Source organism: Pezoporus flaviventris, unplaced genomic scaffold (assembly GCF_033815535.1).
Source record: "Pezoporus flaviventris isolate CSIRO_AGI_PZ_B2104156 unplaced genomic scaffold, CSIRO_AGI_Pfla_v1 ptg000047l, whole genome shotgun sequence".
In the NCBI taxonomy this organism is placed as follows: domain Eukaryota; kingdom Metazoa; phylum Chordata; class Aves; order Psittaciformes; family Psittacidae; genus Pezoporus; species Pezoporus flaviventris.
Window position 1 is genome coordinate 7,501,711 of NW_026892595.1, and position 23,051 is coordinate 7,524,761.

Here is a 23,051-nt window from a genome sequence, read left to right on the forward strand (position 1 = left end):
GCTGAAAATTCCCCCCCCCCCCCCCCCCGTTACTTCCTAACCGAATGTTCTTTATTATCTTACAGAAATAGAGTTAGAATAGAGTAAGCAGAGTGTGATGGTCTGAAATTAGCCAAATTGAGGTAAATAAAACCTTCTGGTACACTCAGCAGAAGTGTCCTGCCAACAGCAAATAAAGCTTAAGCTTGGAGGGTTAAGTGAGAATGTTTAAACTATTCTTAAACTGGGATAACTGAGGTGTAACACAGTAATTTTGGTATTACAAATTCGAAGCAATGAGATCTGAGAGTTAACAGAGATACTACACTAGCTGGATGGCAGTTACTGATGATTTTCAAAGTCCTGCTTCTTTAAAACATGTAGTGTGCACACTACACAGGATATGCACATAAACCTGCCTCGGAATGATGCTGTATCAGATTAAGTAGTTACAGTCATTATGCCAGGTACTGGTAGAAAAAAGGCCCTACTGGTTGAATGATTTAATTCCCCAAGGATTAAAAAGCACTGATGAACTCCAAATATTATTGGAAAGAGGTAGACAGGCAGTCAGGGGCTGGGAGGAGCTATCATTCAAAAAATATTGTACCTTCATCTTACTTAGATTCAAACAACTCAGTCTAATCAAATTGTTCTTCCGGATAGGCAGTGGAAAAGCTGAAGAGGTTATAAAGTCCAGGTGAAACTAACAGCGAAACATGATACCACCTCACTTCTAAGGGCTGTAGCTGCCCTAAAAACTAATTCTTGCAGAATTCTGTTATTCCCTACATTCAATCTCAGAGCATCTTTCATGTGCTAAGATTTTCTCCGAAGTGTGTAATTCTGTTACAGAAGATCCTGTTTTTTCACTGTATTCTCTACCTGCACTTGATGCACGTGGGCTGTCAGGCAGGAGGGTCCAAAAGAACACAACCCCTTCCTCCCTGTTGCTGAGGAGCACCCCAGAATATTCATGTAATAACCTGTGCTGAATGCAAATGGAGAGCCTGGCTGGACATCGCTGTTCCACTAGGTCTGCAAAACCTGAACATTACTGGTTTGGATTTACATCAGAAGTTGGGAGCAAACTGGTAACAGAGAATATGTTCACAACAAACTGAATACTAGAGTTGAAAGCTCTGTGGAGTAGTCTAACAAACATATTAAAATGTGTGTTAACTGTACAATTTAGGAAGGAGATTTATCATTTGAATATTTGATTTTAAGCCTTCTCTCCCACGTATTTTCACTTTGGTTTATTTCTTCATTCTACTAGGAATAATTCAAGAACCACTTAAAAACTTTACATTTAAAAACAGGGTGAATCTGCTCTCGTTGCACTGCTCCACTCTCAGTAATTCAGCCAAGAAATAAAAGGAAAGTGGCATTTGCTAATGTTCCGGTACAGGCAAGATGAATTTGTATGTAAAGTGGAGAAATATTTTTATTGCATGAACTCTGCCCTCAGCACAAGCTGATCTCCTCACTAAGAATTACTGAAGGCCAAACCAGATTCTTCCCTCCCTTAGCAGTCTGCAGCTCAGCTCTCCAGACTGCTGATTTAGCGGATAAAACCACAGAAACACTTTCAAGATATTTTGACAAGTTACATAAGATTTATGCTCAAGGAGAACTGATAGGTATATTCATGAGATATCCAGAGCTGCCAGTCCGTCCCTTTCATACCATCATGTAGTTAAACATTGCAATCCAGGAAAAGAAAACAAAAAACAACGAATAAGCCTGCAAAGGTGGGGGGTGGAAAGAGATGAGGAAAGAAATGGAGAGAGAAAAATAAGAAAAAAGCATTTTAATGCTTCTGTTCACTTAACTATATTCTGGTAGTCAAAGCAATTTCAGCAGCATTGGTATCTCCTGAAATTCAATTTCTCCACCTTGATAAGTAGCCACACATAAGAGCTAGTCAGCCCTGACAGCTTGATGCAATGACATTTTGACAGTGGTTGACAGAATTCCAGATCATGAAAATGACAGATCACGAAAATGACAGATCACCAGGACAGCATAGTTGGAACAGTAAAAAACAGCTAAACTCTGTTTTAGCATAGAAATAGTACATGTAGAATCAGTCTTTAACAGTAGCAAATTTGCTCTGTATCTATGCAACCACACAGCCCAAAGCTCTTGAGAACTACCCCGTCACAAAAAGGAAAAATGCCACAACTGCTGCAAAGTCATGGCCAGAAGTAGAAGAGTAAGTACCCAACAAAAAAGTTTGTCCTATGAACATATGCTAAACTTCAGACCCCCGAGGAGTCACTGAAGTGCTTTCCACTGTGCATCAAACTCAGATGCAGCAACTTCAATCCAGTGCAGAAGGTATTAATCCTTTTTCCCATCATTGAACTCAATGAAGTTCCAGAAATCTGGAAAAGTATCCAAATCTCAGCATGTGTATCTTATTCCATCTCTGCTGGGGCCAGAAAACATGATTTTCATTACCAGATTACAGCACTGTATCAGGAACACTGGAGAGAACAGGATCTTAGTTCCATCTCTCTCACTAGCCTGCTGAGCATCTCTGGGTACTACATCGCATGGATGCTGTGCTGACATTCACTTCTGCTGTGAAGCACATTGTATGAAATGATTTCAAAGAAATGCATCTTCTCACTCCTTCTGACTTACGAAAACTGGGGGTGGTGGAGAACAAGTAACTAGCCTCTTCTTCAAGGAATTCAGCAGTAACTGCCAAAGACTTTCAATTACTGCCCTGTCTTCAGCACCCCGTTCCTAAACAAATGCTGCTGTTTGGTAGGGCAGTGCCAGTGACACCAGAGGATGAACCATGTAGAGCAATAATACAGTCCAATAAAGATCACATTTCACTGACTTCAGTCCTAGTTTTCAGCTGTCTCTTGTCAAGTGTTACTACCTCCTCTCAGTGACACAAGACAACTGGGTAGAAACACAACATTTGCTCCTGCTCCTATTCCACCTCCAGATTGAGAAGGAGACACTAGCTTATCCCTGTAGTGGTGGGATCCAGTAGGGATATGGCTTTACCTCTTCAAATATACAAATATCTATGGAAGAAGATGACAGTTACCACCAGCTGTGTCACATATTATAAAGTTTATTTGCTACGGAAGAAATCCGTGGCATCATGAGGTCTCAAAGTCTATAAGTGATCAGGATTTTCTTGCAAGAGGACGTAGTTTGGACCAATTAAGCCCTAGTGACTTATTCACAGTGGGAAACTGCTCTGAATTAACAGAACATTGGCTTTACTTATGCCTTCTCTCCTGGATGGTAACCCCTACACCTTCCTTTATTCATTCTCTATCAGAAGATGCAAGGTCTGTTCCTAGCCTCACCATAACCTTAGATGAAATAGAGGAAAGCATTACAATGTCTCAAAGAAACTCTACTAGTGCAGGAAATAATCTAGTCTGTGTACTCGCAACATGATGATCAACTAAAGCCTGAATCTGAGTGGCAATAACTCTGTCTTGTAGAAATGAGCTCAGAGACTTAGCTCTGTCCTCCAGCATTTCCAACGGCCATCTGTTTCCGTGTAAGACTTGTTCTTGATCTTCAAAGTCTTTCCACTTCCTTCACTAAATCAAAACCCAGTTACATCAGCAAGCAGTATCTTCATTCAGTCCTTTGATACACAGAAGGTTATGAATTCTAAGAGAAGCTAGACAGAAAGCATTCAGGTTTAAGAAGCTGTGTTCTCAGAATTCACTTTTAGGAATCTGATGTCTGAAGTATTCTCCCACAGTGGGGACACAGAAAAGAAATAAATTCTTTCCTCTGAGAACTGAGTCAGCAGAGTATCTTGGCAATTTGGGAACAATGCCATTACTAAACAAACTGTTTGCTAAGAAGGAATGGAGAATGTATCCTCAAATACACTGATGTTTATCAACAACGTTGCGGGAGCACCTGTGTACCTTTCAGCAGGGAACAGTAATGCTTGGAAAAGTAGGACAGACTCAGACAGCCAGGCACAGCAATCTTTTACCTTTGCAGTATCGGAGCACTGTCTCCATGGCGCATTTCCGGTCTGTAGCCCACCTAATGCGAGCTGATCCAGCAATTTTGTTTTCTACAGGCCACCAGCCTTGCCACAGGTACACTTCATGGTGATTGTCAACAAGGAACAGTGCTGTACAGCCAAAAAATAACAAATTCACCATCAGCCACTTACTAGTTCTTAGAATCCTCTGTACAACCCTAGTCTTGCATGCTTGCCAGGATCAGGACAGGATCACTTCAAAGCTTACCAATCCCTTTTGTTATTCATCCAGCTGAACCTCAGCTGAACTCAGAGTCTCTGATATAAACAATGTATTCTATTGCAAACTTTTTGGACACATGTACATTTGATTAGTTCTCAGCATCTTTATAATGGAAAAATTACTGCTATTACTAACTGCTGTGTAAGTCTCACATGCACACATCTTCCTGAGACAAATCATATTATCAGTGATTACAGTTACTGACTCACTGCCCAGTGCAGGAAACACTTATCTGCTTACCCGTTACTTAAATATTTTAAAGCACATACCTGGCTGTGGAGCAGTGTAAAGATCCTCCTGCAAGAATGGCATGGAATTGATGACAGCGGGGTCTCTTGAAGGGTAAACATACTCAGTGGCTGAAAATTCTCCAGATGAACTACTGAGGCTGAACAGGCGGGGGGTGAAATTAAACTTTCCAGGATCTTTAAAGTAAAAAAATTAAGAAGACTTTCAATACAAAATACCAGAGATGAATGTGAATGACATTTTTTTAAAAGTTGGCTTTAGAATGACTGCAATTTTTCCTGGTTTTGAAAAATCAAGAAAGATGACCAGATGTGCTGGAGGACTAGCAATAGCTATGAAGAACTTGAGCTAAAAGGCTGGCTGCCATCAGATTGAACCTGATCCTGGCTAGTTACTACCAGCCATTTCATAACTGGCTGTTTTGCAGCTTAGAGTGAAGCAAGCCGATCTCAGAGTTTAGTTTTCAGATGACGCATTTTCCGCTTGGTAAATCAATTCTCCTGCTACCTTTGCTGGCAGTTTCAAAGCAGACTGGACAAGAACTGTGTGCAGAACTGCCTCCTAAGTCCTTTCAGAAGAGAAGCAAAATGCATTGGTGTTAGCTGTTGATCTGTGCAGCATGAATACAGAGGGGATGTAGAAGGGGGAGAGAATAAAACGAAACACTTGGTTTTCCAGCACTTCCCTTCCACAACAGTATTACTTAAGTCAATAGAGTTTTGGAAGCATCTCTCTGAAGGGATCATCTCAACTACCAAGATGTTCTTCAAAAGCTTTACATTAAGCTCACATATAATCTTTACATACAATCTCACAATATTGGAAAATGTGAGTGCCAAATCCTGGAATGCAGATCTACCTTGCAACATGCAATCATAAGCCTTTCGGTCTCTCCTTCCTAATGCATCCCAGAATCCCAAGGGCTCTGATCCTTCATCACATTCATGAATCGTCACCTTGCTACTGCTGTGCAGCCCTGCCTCCAGCGGACACCTGCAAAACACAGAGAGAGAGTGAACCCAACTTTCTTGCCCCCAACAAAAACCTGCTGGCCACTCACATTATTAGAACCCAAAAGCACTCTACAGGCTTGTTGCACACTTCATGTCAACATAGGCCTTTTGAAAATTATGACAAAATTATCAATACACAAGATATGGAGTTTCAGCAACTATTTCTCTACCATTTCTGATCACATTCCCAGTGGAGGAGATGCTCGCGTGAGCTGTAGGTAGGGATTCTCACTGCCTGTTTTTGTAACTACTGCTGTCCTCCTCACATGCGGTCCTAAATTAATTTCCTCTTCCTTATACCCAAGGCTTGATTCTAATCCTCCTACCAACTAGGAGTTAGGTTTTTTTTCAGATATTGAGAACCTCCCTTCAAATGGGAAGGGATTACAATTTTTTTTTCCAACTGTAACTAGAACTGTAGGAAGAATAGGTGCATTTGACCTTAGGTGAAAATGATTACAGAACATGTTTTCCCCACTACGCTAAGTCAACTACCCATCATTCCTCCTCCTTACCAAGCATGCACATGTTGCAGATGTACTCAGAGGACAGTTTTATTTAATTCAACTTTTCTTTGAGACAGACTATTTTAAGTCAATTGGTAGCCTGTATAAACATCTCCAAGATATAGGTCAGAAACTCACTGTTCTTTTATCTTATTGGCTGCTGTTCTTCCTACATCCTTGGTGTGAGATTGTGCTTTGCAGCCGTGCCACAGGTAGATAAGAGCTTTATTTATATTGAGGACAATCATGGATGTCCGGGAACGCAGGCTGCTGCAGTGACATGCTACTTCAAGTAAGTTTCCTTCATTGGGAACTTCTCCTCGCACGCAATATAGCCTCCAGTCACCTGGAGCAGACAGGAACAGTGCAGCAGTATTACACAGTCACATGGGATTGAAAATCAAGACCTCTGCTCAGGAGCAGCTATTCTCATACTGATGAATTTCACATATTACATGCCTGTATTACCACAGAATCAACTAGCTAAGCATCAGGTTTGTCTAATACTACTTAAGAAACCCTGTTGCAGAAAAGATGCCTTCTGAAACCTTGATACGAGAGTACAAGTATCAACAGTTGAAGAGTTTAGCACAGAAGAGCCTGCTCTGTTTCATTCAGGGAAAAAAGGTAAACGAATATGGTAGTTCTCTTGTTCGGCTCCTCCTTCCCTGTGCACCTTAGGCACAGGAGGCCACACTCAGATGAGAACTGGTACATCAACTTTTACAAGGGCATGTAGTGATAGGACAAGGGAGAATGGCTTTAAGATGAAAAAGGGGAGATTTAGATTAGATATTAAGAAGAAATTCTTCACTATGAGGGTGGTGAGGCACTGGCACAGGCTGCCCAGAGAATTTGTGGCTGCCTTGGAAGTGCTGAAGTCCAGGTTGGATGGGGCTTTGAGCAACCTGGTCTAGTGGAAAGCGTCCCTGCCCATGGCACAGGGATTGGAACGAGATGATCCTTAAGACCCATTCCAACCCAAACCATTCTCTGATTCTATGATCTCCAAGCTACACTTGTACTGAAATTCTATCTCAACTACAGCATTCAAGAAATACATATTGCAAAAAATAATGAATGAGTAACATGAGCTTTGAGTTCTCCTTGGAGCAGGAGAACTGCTCATGAAAACACTCTTTTTCCCAGACTATGTAGAAAAGAACATATTTTAAAGCAAACAGGCACTTTGCTTAATTAAAAAATAACTAGAACAATTTATATGCGTTTCTATACCATAAGGTCAGCTTTCTCTAGAGTGACAAAATCTATTCTAGGTTCAAAGAAGAAACAAACTACCTTGAAACAAAGCATTGCAAAGCTGTCTCATGGGTTTCATGGCATTCATTTCTACAGAGTATGGTAGTCGAGACCGAATTCAAAGCCCTTCACAATAGGTAAAAAAGGATTTTGGGGCAGAACCTCTTAACTAACAGTAAATTACTTTGTGCATTTTCTTCTTCCTCTTCCCTTCTTCCAGCATGCACAATCATCCCTCCTTGGAAGCACTGCAGGAAGCATGGCGGTTCTTTCCCTTGAAGCACTTGTACCTGGAAATTGAAAGCACCACTCTTCATTAAAAAAATGAAGCAAGTATACAGACTCAGGAAAATGAATCTCTGTGAACTAGTAAAAATTATACAATTATGGCCACCCACAAGGATGGCTTTCCTTCTACTTTACAACTGCTGGCAGTTGTTTAATTTACCATATATATCAGCATGCAATGGGTTTCATATGTGAGCTGTATATTGAAAGAAACTTCTAGCTGGAATTCTACAATCAAGAGGATAAGGAATACCAAATAAACATTGATTTAAATTAAACTAATCATCATTTGAATTTTTACAGGATTGAGCCATCTAGTTTGATGTTCTTTGAAACTATTACAGAGATAATGTAGGAACTGAAATTGGTTCTCAATTCAATGTAAAACTTTTTTATGAGAACATGCATGTTCTTTGCTCATTAAACATTGCATTTTGATTATGAAACTGATATAGCCAATTGCTAATATAAATACAGAGTAAATAAATTGAAAATTTCAAATGTATTTTCATGCCTTGGCATGGCTGAAAGTGCTTCTCCTGCTTTTAGCACTAGGAAAACAGTCCTGTTATCTGAATATGTACTTGAAGTGAAGGCACAGATTTGTGTAGCTGTGCTTCACCCACTCCTGGAGAGAGAGCAGATATTCTCCTTCAGCCGTTCTCAGAAATACAATCTTTAGAAGTGGGATTTGGGAACGACAATCCATAAAGGAGCTTACGTGTTTCTGGAAGCTGGAATAAAGCCCAAAGTAATTTTGAGGTTTGGCTATTTGTACTGAAAAGAACACCTTTACACAAAGAGGAGACAAAAAAACCGATAATCTGCATTTTCCAGTAGTGACTACTTAGGCAGGCAAGTCTTACCAGATCTGCCACCTAGGTCTGCAGAAAACTCACCTGTGCTCCTCTCTCTTCATCAAGTTCCACTGTCATCAATGCTGATGTCCCTTTCTCACTCACTGTGGAGTGCCTTCCTTGCCAAAAGAAATACACGCATTTCTCTTTTCCAACAGCTCTTACTTGTTGATCTCCTTTTTGCCTGCTTCCAACTGCAAAACAGAAAGCACATGCTGAAAAAAGTACTCTGGCTATAGGTTTGGAAAGCACATGGTTTAATCTGATCTAAGCAGATCAGATTAAATTCTGGACTATCCTGTCCAGAACAGGAAAGATAAAATGTCCAATTGGAAGAGCATTAGGTCTCCAAGCCAGTACATCCCCATGCAAAGTTGGCCTTGTCTCATCAGGTGGATGTAAGCCCACAGTCAGAGAAGCCTGTGTAGGCCAGAGAAAGAGATGTAGAAAGAATTGGTACTATCTGGAGAAAAATAACTGTCATCACTTGAGCCAATTTGCATGTGAAATGGTATGTCCACTCATGTTACCAGAAGACTGCATTATGGCTCATTTTCCACATTACACTCTGTTCTTTGGCAGCAGGAGAGTAGCTGGCTGATGAGTGATACTGGAAACAGCAACAGTTGAGAAACCTACAGGCCTAAAAGTAAAACCTTTCTTGGTAAAGTGATATTAGAAAGGAAAACTACAGAACAAAAGAACACCAAAGCAGTATTTTGCAGTCATAAAAAAGTTGGGTAAGCTTTATTTATTTATTTTTTAGAATTAACTTGGTATTTCACATTGGTCTGGATAGTGGGTTAGCAGTGAATGGTTTCTTTTGTTTTAAAGGATCGTCAGTTAGTTGTTATGATAAGCAAATAATGTTTCAGCAAATGAAGTTAAAAAATACAACCTGTTATGGAATATTATATTCTTTGCAGTGAATACTGAATAAACAGATATAATGAAATCAAAGGTTTTAAAAAAAACCAAGAGCTTTAAAACAGATTTAAAAAAGAAATATAAAAACTTATGCCTTGATTTCAGCAGTGCTGAGCAGCATCCAACTGAAATACTTAGGAGAAAGCATCCTGGTTTTTCAAGTTGAGAATACCCAAGCCACCAGTCGCTTCTAAAATTTATGGTTTTCACTCTTATCTGTACATTCAGCCCATAAAAGTACTGCCTCCTACACAGAAATTTATTCTGCTTTGGAGTGATGGAATATATTTTCATCCATTTGGATTAGGAGTCTGTTTAAAGTTCAGTATTAGTTTTACCCACATCTCCCAGGATTTACAAGCTTTTGTATTTTTCTTGGATTGGGAAATACATGAACTCAACAATCCTGAATAAGACCTTCCTACATGTTTTGGCTAAAAGCCTGAATTTGTATAGCTGTTATACTGCTTTCAACCAATTTTAATATTTTCCTATTTGGAACAATTCTTTTTAGACTATTTTACTTATCATAAAAGCCACCTATTCTTTGTTTAGTGCCAGAAGGGAGAGTTACAATACTTTTACCTGCTGCTTTCAGGCTCTTTGTCAGAACGCTGCTAAAGTTTTCCATCTGAGACTGAATCCCATCGCAAAGGGCTTCCAGAAACAGCAAAAAGTACAGCACAGGCTATGAGGTGGCAAGGACTCTTCCTGTCATTGTTACTGTTCCCCATTACCCAGCAAAGGCTTTCCTCGTTGCTAAGCCTATCTCTCTTGCAAGATATTCAGACACTGTCATTAGTCCAGCTGCCTAGTTATTTTGGTGTTAAACTGTGGGCACAATTCTGGCTTAATGAGCTGTCCTGTGACCACGTACACCACCACTGTTAGGTAAAAGCAGAGATGGACAGTATTACAATTTGATGTATGAAAAATAACTACAGCTTCTTTTTTTCCTTTCTTTTTTTTTTTTTAGTGCTTTCTTTTAAACAATATAAAATAAGAAGCTGTACTTCTTAATGGCCTAGGAAGGCTAAATTAGCATTCCTAACCTTTAAAACAGTTTTACGTCTGAGGAAGTCTAGATTTGGATCTCACCCCTAACAGCAGCAGTTTTAGCTGAACTTCTCCATGTTTCAGCAGGATGAAATGGAATTGTTCACTAACCTGTAGTGCTCACCATGTACTTCCACTTCACCACGTATGTGTCTCCCTCATGGAACTGCCCTATGCTTTGCTTAGGCAGTCTACTATAATCGAATTCCAGGATGTGCCAGACATCCACAGATGCAGTGATAATTTCAAACTGCCTCCCATCTTCTCCTTCCACAAGTCCATAGCCCCGGCCAATATTCATTCCATCCAAGACTGTGCCTACAGTTGTTTGAGGCACAGCCACCATTAGCATGACATCATACGGTTTAGAGTCAGATCTGGATTCTTCCTGTCAAAAAACACAAGAGATTTCTTTGAGCACAGCTTTTTTCTTCTTACCCCACAGTTCCAGCCAGTTTGACTCCTGCATATTTCAGTATTTTAATATCTTGTCATCACTCGATGCCTTGTCAAAGCCACCTTGGCAGTATTCACCCAGCTGCTTGGCACTAATATAAAGCAACTCTGTGGGTTCACTGTAGGTGATGATGTTCTGACCATCAAAGGTCAAAGCTCACAAGACAAAGAAAGTGCTCTAGATCGCAGAAAACAAGCTTCCCTGGCTTCCATCCCAGCTAGGTCATCTAGTTTGAAATACCTATCATGCTTATTATATGCACCTTCTGGTGAAGGGATTCACTAGAATTCTTCTCATTGAGTTTCTTCAGCTCTGTCCAATCAAGAAATTTTTCTTTGAACAATATTGTCTCATTATGTTCTGTGAGTCTGCCAAACACAGCCCAGTCTGGGCGTCCTTGCCCCTTTCTGTGTAAGCGAATAAAAGAAATAGAATCAAATTAAACACTGTGAAATAAGGGCAAGAAAACAAAGTTTCTGCAATGAGACTGAACTTGAGTTTCAATACCTTGGTATGAGGGGATTACATTCCCCTGGGTCCAGAGGATTTATATCACAATTGGAGTAGTCAAAGGTGCCATTCCACAAGTGTTTTGCCAGCTGGAATGCCACTTTTCTTTGTGCTAAAGTAACTTCCTTTCCATGCCATACATATACTTCACTGCCAAAATCAAACACCAACACCTAAAAACCAAACCAGAAAAAAAAAAAAAATCAAACCATCAATCTACCATTAGGTTAGGTGATACCCTGATCCTCCAGTCTCCTAGTGCTGCAAGCTGGCAGTATGTTGAATACAAGCTCCTCCAAATATCTGAGCCTCTGCAGTGACACTAACAACTACCATTGCAACACAAGTAAGGCCAGATGAGTGGTCTGCACTGTGATATCTAATTGTTGAGGAATGGAAGCAACTTTATAGAGAATACTATGAGGTGTATCTTCATGTGGTAGCTAAGTCAGTAGCTGATTAGAGATCTCTCATTACTAAAAACCTGATTCTGTTGCATGACTGATTGCTGTCCAGTCACATTAGCTTTCACTGACATTTAGACCTTTGCTTTTTCCTGCAGCGAGAGAAGGCTGACAGAACATACAGACTGTGTAACTGGCTCAGCAAACAGGCAGCTCCTTGAACACTTTCAAGAAAATGCATTGTGTCTTTATTTTGGAAATCTGCTCTTAGATGGGTGAAATTGTTGTTTGAAACTGAAAAGTCTGCTTAAGACAGAAATAAAAGCAGGGGCTTATTTTGTTTTGCTCTTCCAAAGTGCTACCTGTTTTGTACTTCATGACTTTGGAGTGAGGCACTGTTGATGAAAAGATTTACACTTCCTAAAATAAAATTTGACTTTAAAGATAACATGATCTAATTTCTTGAGACCTGCAGCACACTCTACACAGCAAAGTGTTCAGAAGCTTTTCAGAAACACAGAGAACCCAATTTTTAGTGAGCCTCTCCATGAGCATTTGCAGTTAATGAACGTCGCTGTAAGCTTTATGTTCCTGCACTTACCACAGGAGCTGTAAGTGGCACAATACCTCTTTTGGTTGTAGCAGGGTACATTTTGGCACCTTTCCCCAGTAGTCATCCTCAGGAATAAGTTTATCTTCTACGAGGCGATAAATGCAATTTGTTTCTATTATTGCAGCTTCATACATTTCATCTTCTTCAGGACTTCCAGCAGCTTAAGGGAAAGATTGTCAGAAGTAATAAAAAAAACATTAACATCCAACTGCCTTTAGTAAAGAGAACAGACTCAACTATTTTACTGTGATAAAACATCAGATACTGTAACTGTAAGAATGCTTACACTGATAATTTGTCTGTCCACCAAGGAGTTTCCAGAAGTCTTTGGCTGCATGGGTATGGGTATTTATTCCTTCTTCTATAGTCTGTATATAAGAAGCTCTACAGCCAAGTTCCCTCTTTGTCTGAATTAAAGTTGCAAGTTCTGAAGCCTAAGAGATTAACAGTTATCTGAATAGGATTGCTTAAGTCTTTTGAATACTTGTGCATGTCTTGTTCAGGGAGAAGGCAAAAGTAGATAGGAAATAACAGAGCAAATTGTAGAAAAATTGTTATTATTTGTTGCACTAAATAAACAGATGCTAGAAAAAATGCTACAGAAATACATTCATTCTTTCATTTGCCTTAAAACAAGACTTGCTCTTAATGAGCATGGGAACACAAAGGACATCCTGCAATTCTGACTATTTTTGTTTGAGTCCAAATCTGTTTCCTGAGGATATCCTCTTTTCTCTTGAAGCTTCATAACCTACACACTCCTACGTCAGCTTTCATTCAGTGCACAGGCTAAAACATATTTACAGGAATCCTGCGTATCTACCTGTCACTGGCTATCAGTTACATGCCACTTTTTGAGACAACTGGCATCAAGGCTCAATTACATCAGAGACATATACGACAACAGTTCTAAAAATAAGTAATAGAAAAACCACCTAGTACTAACCTTTGCTTTTTCTATGACATTTGCAAACTCTCCTACCCACAAGAAACATAAATGTGGAGTTAACAACAGGAAACAGTCTCCGCTGTTCAGTGATGAGGCCCTTGGTTCAACTAATCTCGTTTGAACATGCCTTCTTCCTAAAGAGAAAACAAAGCTAATTATATTCCTTTGGCTACTGGTATCAAATGCCAAGATCTAATTTGTTTTGACTGAAATACAAACAATCCCATCACATTTAGAAAAAATATAGGGAAACTGTCCATATGTGACTGTTAAAGAAGAATAAAAAGTCTACTGCTGTGGAAAAAGAGTTTACTCACAGGAAACAAAAAATTGTTGCCTCCTATCAACTAATACATCTATTATTTCCTGCTCTTGCTTTAACAACTTTGTGTCCTTCTGGAAAGAAGTGAATTAAGTAAATGGCAGACAGCAGCCAAGTTCCAGAATCCTTTACATTTGCTTAAGTGAAGCTATGGCACAGTTTCTGTGGGTGGTAAAAAGTTGTAAGAATTTTACTGTGCTAAAAAAGTAGCTATTATTTCACAGAATCAAATACATTACTAAGTGCTGTAAGGAGAAGTGGAGCAACAACGTTGTCATGCCACATCCAAGTTATACTGAGAACTAGAAGAATGGGAAAGTTCAAGTATTTCCATTGGAGTGGCCAGAATTCCTGAAATATTCAGTTTTCTTCTTGGAAAACACACACCAGTGAACACAATGCGGACCTATCTGTAAGGTTTTGCATTTGTCACACAGTTCTCACTTACTCTGTTAGGTTTTGGACATCAGTCTTGAGCTAGTGATCTAGAAGAAGTTAAGCATCCAACTGCGGTAGCAACTCCCATATGTTACAATCAGCCTAGCATGTATTGAGAGTAAAAGAAGTTCTATCATACCTTTAATTTGCAGCAGCATTAGCTTCTTGTATGGCACAGCACTGTTGTTAGAGTTTTGCTCTGTAAGATTAACGCTCCGCAGGCTAATGTTGCTGAAGTTCTCTTTGCTTGCCAAGCCAGCAAGTGCTACCTCTGAGAAATTTGAGTTTGTTGACACTTGTGCACAAAATGAAGGTGGGAGAAAAAAAAAGAACAACATTACTAAAAAATTGGTTGTTGCATCCAAAAAAAAAATTATATACTTCCCCCCATTATTTCCAGTTTTTCTCCTTCTCAATAACAACAGCAAAACCAGGTTGAACTCAGTTAAACTGCTAGCCCAAAAGCTTTTTTAGAGTTTAGCAGCACCTAAGCTTCTAGATATCATCCAAGAGTAAACTGTCAGTGTCAGAATTATGTCATTTGGCAGAAATACCAACTTTGCCAGGAAGCACGTCTTATCCAGTGTTTTGTGAAGTGCTGTGTAGATCTTTAATGCCTTATAACTGATTCATGATAAAAGACAACACAGTAGCCAAGGCTAATTAACTAAAATTCCCTTCAAATTTGTCTCTGCCAGTGTGATGCGATAGCCATTTACATTTGAAAGTCTTAGTCATGTTTTACTGTAAACTTAAAGCCTAAATTCTTGGCTCCTTTTGCTTATTTCTCTATCAAATACTTTATGAATCTGTAACTCTGGGAAATGCTTCTCATCAAATGGCAACAAAAGTATTACACACATAATTAGTGTTTTCATCAATGCAGACAATGTTTAAAGATGATGTCTCTTTATTCAAGTGTAATAAGTAAAACCTGCATCCGAAATAGTAAAAGTGGCTTGACAAACCTTTGAATAAGTTTTACAATAATGTCTTTTGCTGTCTGTTGTTGGGACAAAGCAATGTCACAAGTAAAACACGAAGCCCTGGCACAGAGCACTGATCCTTTATGGAAATTAACCTTCTGGGGTCAAGAAGGCTAATTCCAGTTTCTGAGAGAAAACCAGGACCCAAAATTGAGGCCAGTGTACCTGGACAAAAGTTTATCTGTTCTTCCCAGCTCTCCTCCTCAGCATAAAATAATGTTAGAGCTGCTTACCTTAACCTCCTGTCCTTGCCCTGCAGGCACAATGGCACTCTCTCTGCACAAGGTGACTGTGCCAAAAACAAATAATTAAACCTATGCGCAGGAGGTGGCTGTAGGTAGCTTTCCCTGGGAAAGTCACACATGCCCTTCTCTCCAGCCTCCTAGGCAGTCTACACTCAACCTTATACCTCAATCAATTTATTGTGTCTCATTCTGTTTCTTCAGCTGTGGTTTTAGTGTTGGTATTTTTTGTTTTGTTTTAAATTAAAATAGCAAGACAGTATCTTGTACAAATCATCCTGTTAGCTTACTTTTTTCTACTTTCATTCGCTTCGATTCCATGAAGGCAACATTCAGTCTTTGTTCAGTATATTCATGAAGAATATCTTCTCTTGCTGCCAGCATTTTCAGAGGGTTTCTTGAGGACTGGACTCTGCGTGTAGGCCTAACTGCCCGTTTGTGCTCTGCTACAGAAGATATTAACCTGAAAAACAAGCAGTGCTTATAACCATTGGTTCATTTTCTGGGTAAGAATCACCTAATGACAAGAGATTTGCTTTAATTCTGGGTGTGACATTTATTAGGAAATTAGGATCAGTTCCTTGATTCATGCAAAAGAATGCTTTCAGAAATGTGTAGCGAACCAGACATGCTGAGTACTAAAGATAGCTACAAGATGACTTTTAGCTGAAGATTTTGACCACTGTCCTGTGTCTGCATTCAAAACAATGGAAAAATGAACAAACAAGCAAACAAACAAACAAAGTGGTTCTTACTTTGGTGCATAAGGATCAAAGATGGCATCAAAGTCCTCATCAAGGTCCAAAGGCACTGAGGAAGAAGGGAAATCCACATGGCGATAAAATTTGGAAAATGTTTCATCATCATCCAGCTTCATCACCTCTTTCACAGATCTTCCTGTAACTGTCAGCACTGTCTCCTGCATCCCAGCAACTGCAGGAAAAACACACCTCACACAATAAATAATCATACTAAGTTTCTAACTCTAGAAAAGGTAAACATGGCTTGTTTGATAACTGTGGGGGTGAAAGCTTTTTTGGGTGGTGATGATGTCTTTTTTTGTACCTTTTGTTTGTTTTAAATTGATGGAATTTGAAGGACAGATGGTAAAAAAGTCAGCTGGAAAAGAACGTTAAAAATGAAGTGTAACAGCTACTCATATCATAGAATCATAGAATAGTTAGAGTTGGAAAGGTCCTTAAGATAATCTAGTTCCAACCTCCCTGCCATGGGCAGGCACACCTCCTACTAAACCATGCCACCCAAGGCTCTGTCCAACCTGGCCTCTAACACCGCCAGGGATGGAGCATTCACAACCTCCCCGGGCAACCCATTCCAGTGCCTCACCACCCTCACAGGAAAGAATTTCCTCCTTATATCCAGTCTAAACTTCCCCTCTTTAAGTTTTAACCCGTTACCCCTTGTCTTGTCACTACAGTCCCTAATGAAGAGTCCCTCCCCAGCATCCCTATAGGCCTCCTTCAGATACTGGAAGGCTGCTATGACGTCTCCAGGCAGCCTTCTCTTCTCCAGGATGAACAGCCCCAACTGTCTCAGCCTGTCTTCATAAGGGAGGGGTGCCAGTCCCCCGATCGTCCTCGTAGCCCTTCTCTGGACTTGTTCCAACAGTTAGATTGTCCTTTTTATGTTGAGGACACCAGAACTGCACACAATACTCCAAGTGAGGTCTCACAAGAGCAGAGCAGAGCAGAGGGGCAGGATCACCTCCTTTGACCTGCTGGTCACGCTCCTTTGGATGCAGCCCAGGATACGGTTGGCTTTCTGGGCTGTGAGTGCACACTGAAGCCAGCTCATGTTCAGTTTCTCATCGACCAATACCCCCAAGTCCTTCTCCACAGGGCTGCTCTGAATCTTTTCTCTGCCCAACCTGTAGCTGTGCCTGGGATTGCTCTGACCCAGGTGTAGGACCTTGCACTTGGCATGGTTAAACTTCATAAGGTTGGCATCAGCCCACCTCACAAGCATGTCAAGGTCCCTCTGGATGGCATTCCTTCCCTCCAGGGTATCAACCGAACCACACAGCTTGGTGTCATCGGCAAACTTGCTAAGGGCACACTCAATCCCACTGTCCATGGCACCGACAAAGATGTTGAACCAGACCGGTCCCAACACCGATCCCTGAGGGACACCACTCGTTACTGATCTCCAGCTGGACACTGAGCCACTGACCACAACTCTTTGTGTGCGGCCATCCTGCCAGTTCTTCATCTACCGAGTGGTCCATCCGTCAAATTGATGTCTCTCCAACTTAGAGACAAGGATGTTGAATGCTTTGCACAAGTCCAGGTAGATGACATCAACTGCTCTACCCCTGTCCATCAGTTGCGTAGCCCCATCATAGAAGGCCCCCAGATTGGTCAGGCAGGATTTCCCCTTAGTGAAGCCATGCTGGCTGTCACCAAGCACCTTGTTGTTTTTCATGTGCCTTAGCATGCCTTCCAGGAGAATGTGCTCCAAGATTTTGCCAGGCACAGAGGTGAGACTGACTGGTCTGTAATTCCCTGGGTCATCCATTTTCCCCTTCTTGAAAATGGGGGTTATATTTCCCTTTTCCCAGTCATCGGGAACTTCACCTGACTGCCATGATTTCTCAAATATGATGGCCAGTGGCTTAGCTACTTCATTCACCAGCTCCTTCAGGACCTGTGGATGGATTTCATCAGGTCCCATGGACGTGTGTATGTTCAGGTTCTTAAGATGGTCTCGAACCAGATCCTATGCTACAGTGGGCCTACAGTCTTCATTCTCACAGTCCCTGTATCTGCCTTCCAAGACTTGGGTGGTATGGTCAGAGCCTTTGCCAGTGAAGACTGAGGCAAAGAAGTCATTAAGAACCTCAGCCTTCTCCAAATCCAGGGTAGCCAGTTCTCCTGATAGCTTTCGGAGAGGGCCCACAGTGTCCCTAGTCTGTTCTTTATTTGCAATGTAATTATAGAATCCCTTCCTGTTACCTTTCACATCCCTTGCCAAATTTAATTCTAACTGGGCCTTAGCTTTCCTAACCTGGTCCCTAGCTTCCTGAACAACATCCCTGTATTCTTTCCAGGTCGGCTGTCCTTGCTTCCACCTTTTATAAAGTTCTTTTTTCCTTTGAACTTTCCTCAGCAGCTCCTCATCTATCCAAGGAGGTCTCCTGGCCCTCCTGCTGCACTTCTTTCTAGCTGGGACACAACACTCCTGAGCTTGTAGCAGGTGATCCTTGAATATGAATCAACAGTCTTGGGCCGCCTGCCCTCTAGGGCTATATCCCATGGAAACCTTACTAAGCAGGTTTCTGAAGAGGCCAAAGTCTGCTCTTTAAATATGCAATAATCTGTATCACAGAATGATTGGGAAATATGGCTGAATCGAAAGTTAGGCACTATCAAAAACATGTTGTTTTGATAGGATGATACAAGCATTTTATGGTTTTGTATATTCCATACTGCCTCCAACCACATATTTCCTTCTTTTGGAAATATCTACTAGAACTATAAGTGGAAAATTCACTACTTCAGACTAGCGAACATGGCACAATCATCATCCTATGTTAGTGCCACTTCTGCTGAAACAGAATACACTTTTTAATGGGATTTGACATTTTATAAATTACAAATGGATTTTTGTCTTACAAATGGGGGACATACATACGATATGAAAACACCACAGAACTCTAGACAGCTTCATAGGTAGTCAGCAAGCTGTATGAGGAAGCTATATGAGCTGCTACAGAGTCAGCTTTCAAAAATGCAGGAAGTTGAATGAACTGTGCTTGGAAGCAGCTTAGTGTCTTATCTTGATTTTAATAAGATTAAACTACGTTTAAAGCTGTTTCACTGTTTATGGCAATATGGTTCAGACTCTGTGGTTCTAAGAAATTTTGTTCTTAGAATGTGCGCATTGTGTGTAGGAAAAGAAGAAAGTTATTTGGCATTTGTGATTTATTCTATTGTACATTCAAAATACAATAGCATAAGGCTTTTTTGTTGAAATTTAGCAAAGACTGAATCATAAATATAAACTATATTCAGTTCCTGTTGCCAGGTATTTTAAGTAAGAGGTACTTTATAAGTGATTTACTGAAGTTGGAGAGTGGACACATTGCCACCTTTGGTAACTCTACTGACCTTTGTTATTTAGCCTTCCCAAGAACGACTCCAACTTGTCAAGCTTCATATCGGATTCCAATTGCATATCAGGCCTGGCTTCAATTTCTAAGCAAACCAGAGAGTAAAACTTGTTAATTGAAGGGAAGTAAAGTAAGCCTGAAGACATTTCAGCCATTTTTATTCCTCACCTTCCAAGGGCTTTGTAACTGGAGTGGTAGACTTCTGCCGGTTACTGAAAGGGGATGCTACTGGTGTTAGTGCACTTGGAGAAGCTAGGCCTGCATAAGAACACAGAACACAGGAAATACAGTCCTAGGTCAGGCCACGTTTCCAACAATGATCTCAAGGGGAGCTATTTAGGGAAAGTGCTGGCCACTTTGTACAGTCCCTCATTCTTCCATGGCCTCCACTATATCCCTGCTGTATTAGGGATGGCAGTGTGACTGCCCTGCTTTCTTCTTATATCAACAGCAGCCTCATAAATTGTCCCAGTCACAAGAACAAAACTTTGTTTCCAAGTGTCTGTGAGCACACTAACGCAAGATGCATACTTCCTCTTGAATTCAGCCATTTTGCTTGTTTTCAAGGGAGCAGCAGTTCACTTGGTCTACATTTTGGACTCCAGTTCTACCACATGCCACATTTTAAAACATGCAACTGTTTTGAACAAAAAGATATGGTTAGCAGGGAAACCACCAAGAATTTGCTTGGCACCTTCACTCCCCTGCCACCTTTTTAATTTAAACCCACTTCTACTAATATATATAGCTGGATGCATCTGACCTGTGAACGCTGTCCTTGGATGAAATGGTAATTCTTGGGCCCTGCTATGTTTTAAGAACACGTGGAAATGTAAGTGGAAATCATTGTCCCCATCACAGCAAGCACTGCTCCCTCCTTCTGTTGTACTCTCCTCCATTCTTTTCAGCAAAAATAATAAAAAAATCATTTTGGACCCAGTGGATAAAATAAGATGACTTTTGTTTACTTCTTTTAATGTGAGTCTATGTTGCACCAGTAAGAGAAATGCCACTCTATAGGTTTCACGGTTTTTATTAGGTAGAAAAGTATATCAAAGCAAAGAATTGCATCTATTACCTCTTCTTGCGTGGACGCTCAGTAAATGGGAAAATTGACATTTAAACTTTCCTCTAATAATCTATTTTCCACTTAGCATATCTTACTAATTACTGAGCTACATAAATTTAAGCCTTCAGTTATTCTGATCAGATTAAACCATTATTGTGCTGGGAGAGTATATACTAGCCACATTTCAGCTACCTTCACTGCAAGTCCTAGCAAGTCATAATTGGCAAATGCTAAGAGATTTAGAATATAATCAAGTACCTTTACCGCAAACAAATTTTTTTCCCCCATTACTCAAGAGACTCAAAATTCCATCAGGTTTTAAGTCAACCGCTAAAGCCTTCATCAAGGCGTATTTGAGAGGACACAGCTCTTAAGCAGCTCTTCCACGACTTAATCCACAAGACCATATTGAGAATTGCTTCAGATGTTACTAAAGGACCACCTTTCAATTAGGACTGAAAAATTTTCAGCCATAAGAAGCAATTAAAATACAGCATCTGTGCACACGTACATAACAAAGATTTAATTTTGTATTGATTTCTCATCATCTCTTAGATTAAAAAAATTCATCATGATAATTTATTCTTTTAGGGAACAAAACCAGCACACATCTGAATAAAATCCCACTTGGGCTACTTTTATTGATGCCACTGCTACTGGATTACCTTCCTTCTCCACATGAATGATCGTGGCACCTAAAGTGATCCTTTCAAGGTATTTTTCTTTTCCCATTAACAAAAACAAAAGCCAACAGAATGTGGCTTGAACTGCAAATGGAGTTACTCCCTATTGTAATACTGCCCTCAACAAACAGTGATTTTTTTATTTTTGTGGTTGTCATTTAACTTAAGGTTCACTGTTGTTGTGTTTAATAACCAAGTTCTTGTAACAAAATTTAGTCTCCATTAACCACAGGAGATCATTTTAGATGACTTCTTCCCAAAGCTATCATCTTCCCAGGCACACTGCACGAACAGCTAAGTTTCTACCAGAGTTCAGAGACTCCTGTCCACTTCAGAAGAATGACTGCATCTGGAAACAGTGACCGAGTCCAAGAGATCCCCAAAATGTCAACATTGCTCCCTTGTTATTTTTACTCCCTGGTTCTATGCAGAAATCTGTTCAGTGACTTCTTCAGCCAAGCACAACACTTCAAGTTGTTGTCCAAAACAGCATCCATAAAAATAACATGTGTTTGCTAAATATTCCCAGTGATCCTAGGAGTCGGGGAAGTGCCAGCAACAGCAACAACCAGATTTCATAACTTTTCTCTAGACAGTGCACCTGGGTTTTAAATTAATTAAAGAATAAATTTCTTATTTATTACAGAATAAATAAGAAAGAATAATCCAATTGTATACTTTGAGTTGTATCAGAAGGAAAAAAGAAACACATGACTCTTCAAGTAATTGACTACCACTGGTCAGGCAGAGCCCAGTAATAACTGGGTGGCAGTGCAACAGGATAGACCAAAATGGATTAAATACCAACAGCCAAAAGAAGCTAGAGCGAACAGCCTCATGACATGATATTCAGTTGAAGATAAATAGTTCTCCTCCTCTTGCTAAACACGGATACTGTTTCTGCATAGCTCGAGCTTAACTTTATTTTGACTAGACAGATAAGCAGTGGCTTATTTATATTGGGATCATTTCATCACTGACCTTTTTTTACCATTCGGCCAGCTACAGTGAACTGTGTGGAGTCATTGGCTGCTCCTTTACCCTTAGACTTCCAGGCTTCTTCTCGAGCGGTAATCAGGTGTTTCCTTTCTTCAATGGTCATTTGGCTCTCCTGGTTATCTACCATTCTCTGCTTTTTGGGGGGAAGGGAGAAAGAGATGTTAAAAAAATAGGTAAACTGACCAGGATTCAGCAAAAGACTGACTGAGCATTTCAACTGCCAGCTGCAGAGGGAAAAGAACAGCAGAAAGAAAACTAGTAAAGTAAAATCAGACACAGCTTAGTGACCCTGATCCTGAGAAGCTTCATTGTCTTGCTGCCCCATTACACTTTGAAGCTAAGATTTTGATCTCTGCTCTTTGACATTTCTTGAAACTACAAGGCAAATGGCATCCCTCTAAGCAAAGGAAACCATTTACTCTGTACATAATTTTCTAGACTTTGCTCTTTTGAAGCATGACTTGCTACACTAGTGACATCACTAAACTGACTTTCAGCAAATGTTCTAAAGTACACAAATCTGTAGGTGGCACAGGGAATAACAATGAAGAAGTGTAACTTCAGCTGGTGATTTCTGAATCAGTCTCTTATGATAACTCAATTCTCCAGGCAGGATTAGCAACCTTATCTCTCCAGGGATGCTCATTTTTGTTCGTATGTCAGCTTGTTCTTCTGAGTGCTTTTCCAATGACTGTGATCAATACCCCTGCCTCCTCCTTTTTTTTTTTAAAAGGACATTCTGAGCTTTTCTTGCTTGCTTTGGAGGGTAACAGCCAACAGCCTGAGTGATCAGAAGCAACTAGGAGCATTGACTATCTTCGTGCCTTCCTACCTAACACAAAAG

At 40.3% G+C, this 23,051-nt stretch overlaps 1 protein-coding gene across 22 annotated transcripts in view; it reads right to left on the bottom strand.

Annotated features, from left to right (window-relative positions):
• The window catches only part of SVIL (supervillin), a 114,677-nt gene that overhangs the window by 2,404 nt on the left and 89,222 nt on the right, over positions 1-23,051 (bottom strand). For 15 of the 22 annotated variants that reach the window (XM_061468115.1, XM_061468112.1, XM_061468101.1 and 12 more), the window contains 18 exons: positions 22,190-22,340; positions 19,625-19,714; positions 19,455-19,541; positions 16,083-16,260; positions 15,618-15,790; positions 14,239-14,394; positions 13,337-13,473; positions 12,677-12,824; positions 12,405-12,550; positions 11,371-11,546; positions 11,126-11,270; positions 10,518-10,794; positions 8,466-8,617; positions 7,463-7,568; positions 6,157-6,364; positions 5,359-5,492; positions 4,520-4,675; positions 3,974-4,117 (listed from right to left, as the gene is read on the bottom strand). In XM_061468115.1, coding sequence (XP_061324099.1) covers positions 3,974-4,117; positions 4,520-4,675; positions 5,359-5,492; positions 6,157-6,364; positions 7,463-7,568; positions 8,466-8,617; positions 10,518-10,794; positions 11,126-11,270; positions 11,371-11,546; positions 12,405-12,550; positions 12,677-12,824; positions 13,337-13,473; positions 14,239-14,394; positions 15,618-15,790; positions 16,083-16,260; positions 19,455-19,541; positions 19,625-19,714; positions 22,190-22,340 — 2,764 coding nt within the window. Of the gene's footprint in view, positions 1-3,973; positions 4,118-4,519; positions 4,676-5,358; positions 5,493-6,156; positions 6,365-7,462; positions 7,569-8,465; positions 8,618-10,517; positions 10,795-11,103; positions 11,271-11,370; positions 11,547-12,404; positions 12,551-12,676; positions 12,825-13,336; positions 13,474-14,238; positions 14,395-15,617; positions 15,791-16,082; positions 16,261-19,454; positions 19,542-19,624; positions 19,715-22,189; positions 22,341-23,051 lie in introns of those variants that run through there. The other 7 variants (XM_061468102.1, XM_061468120.1, XM_061468111.1 and 4 more) reach the window with 2 other exon arrangements.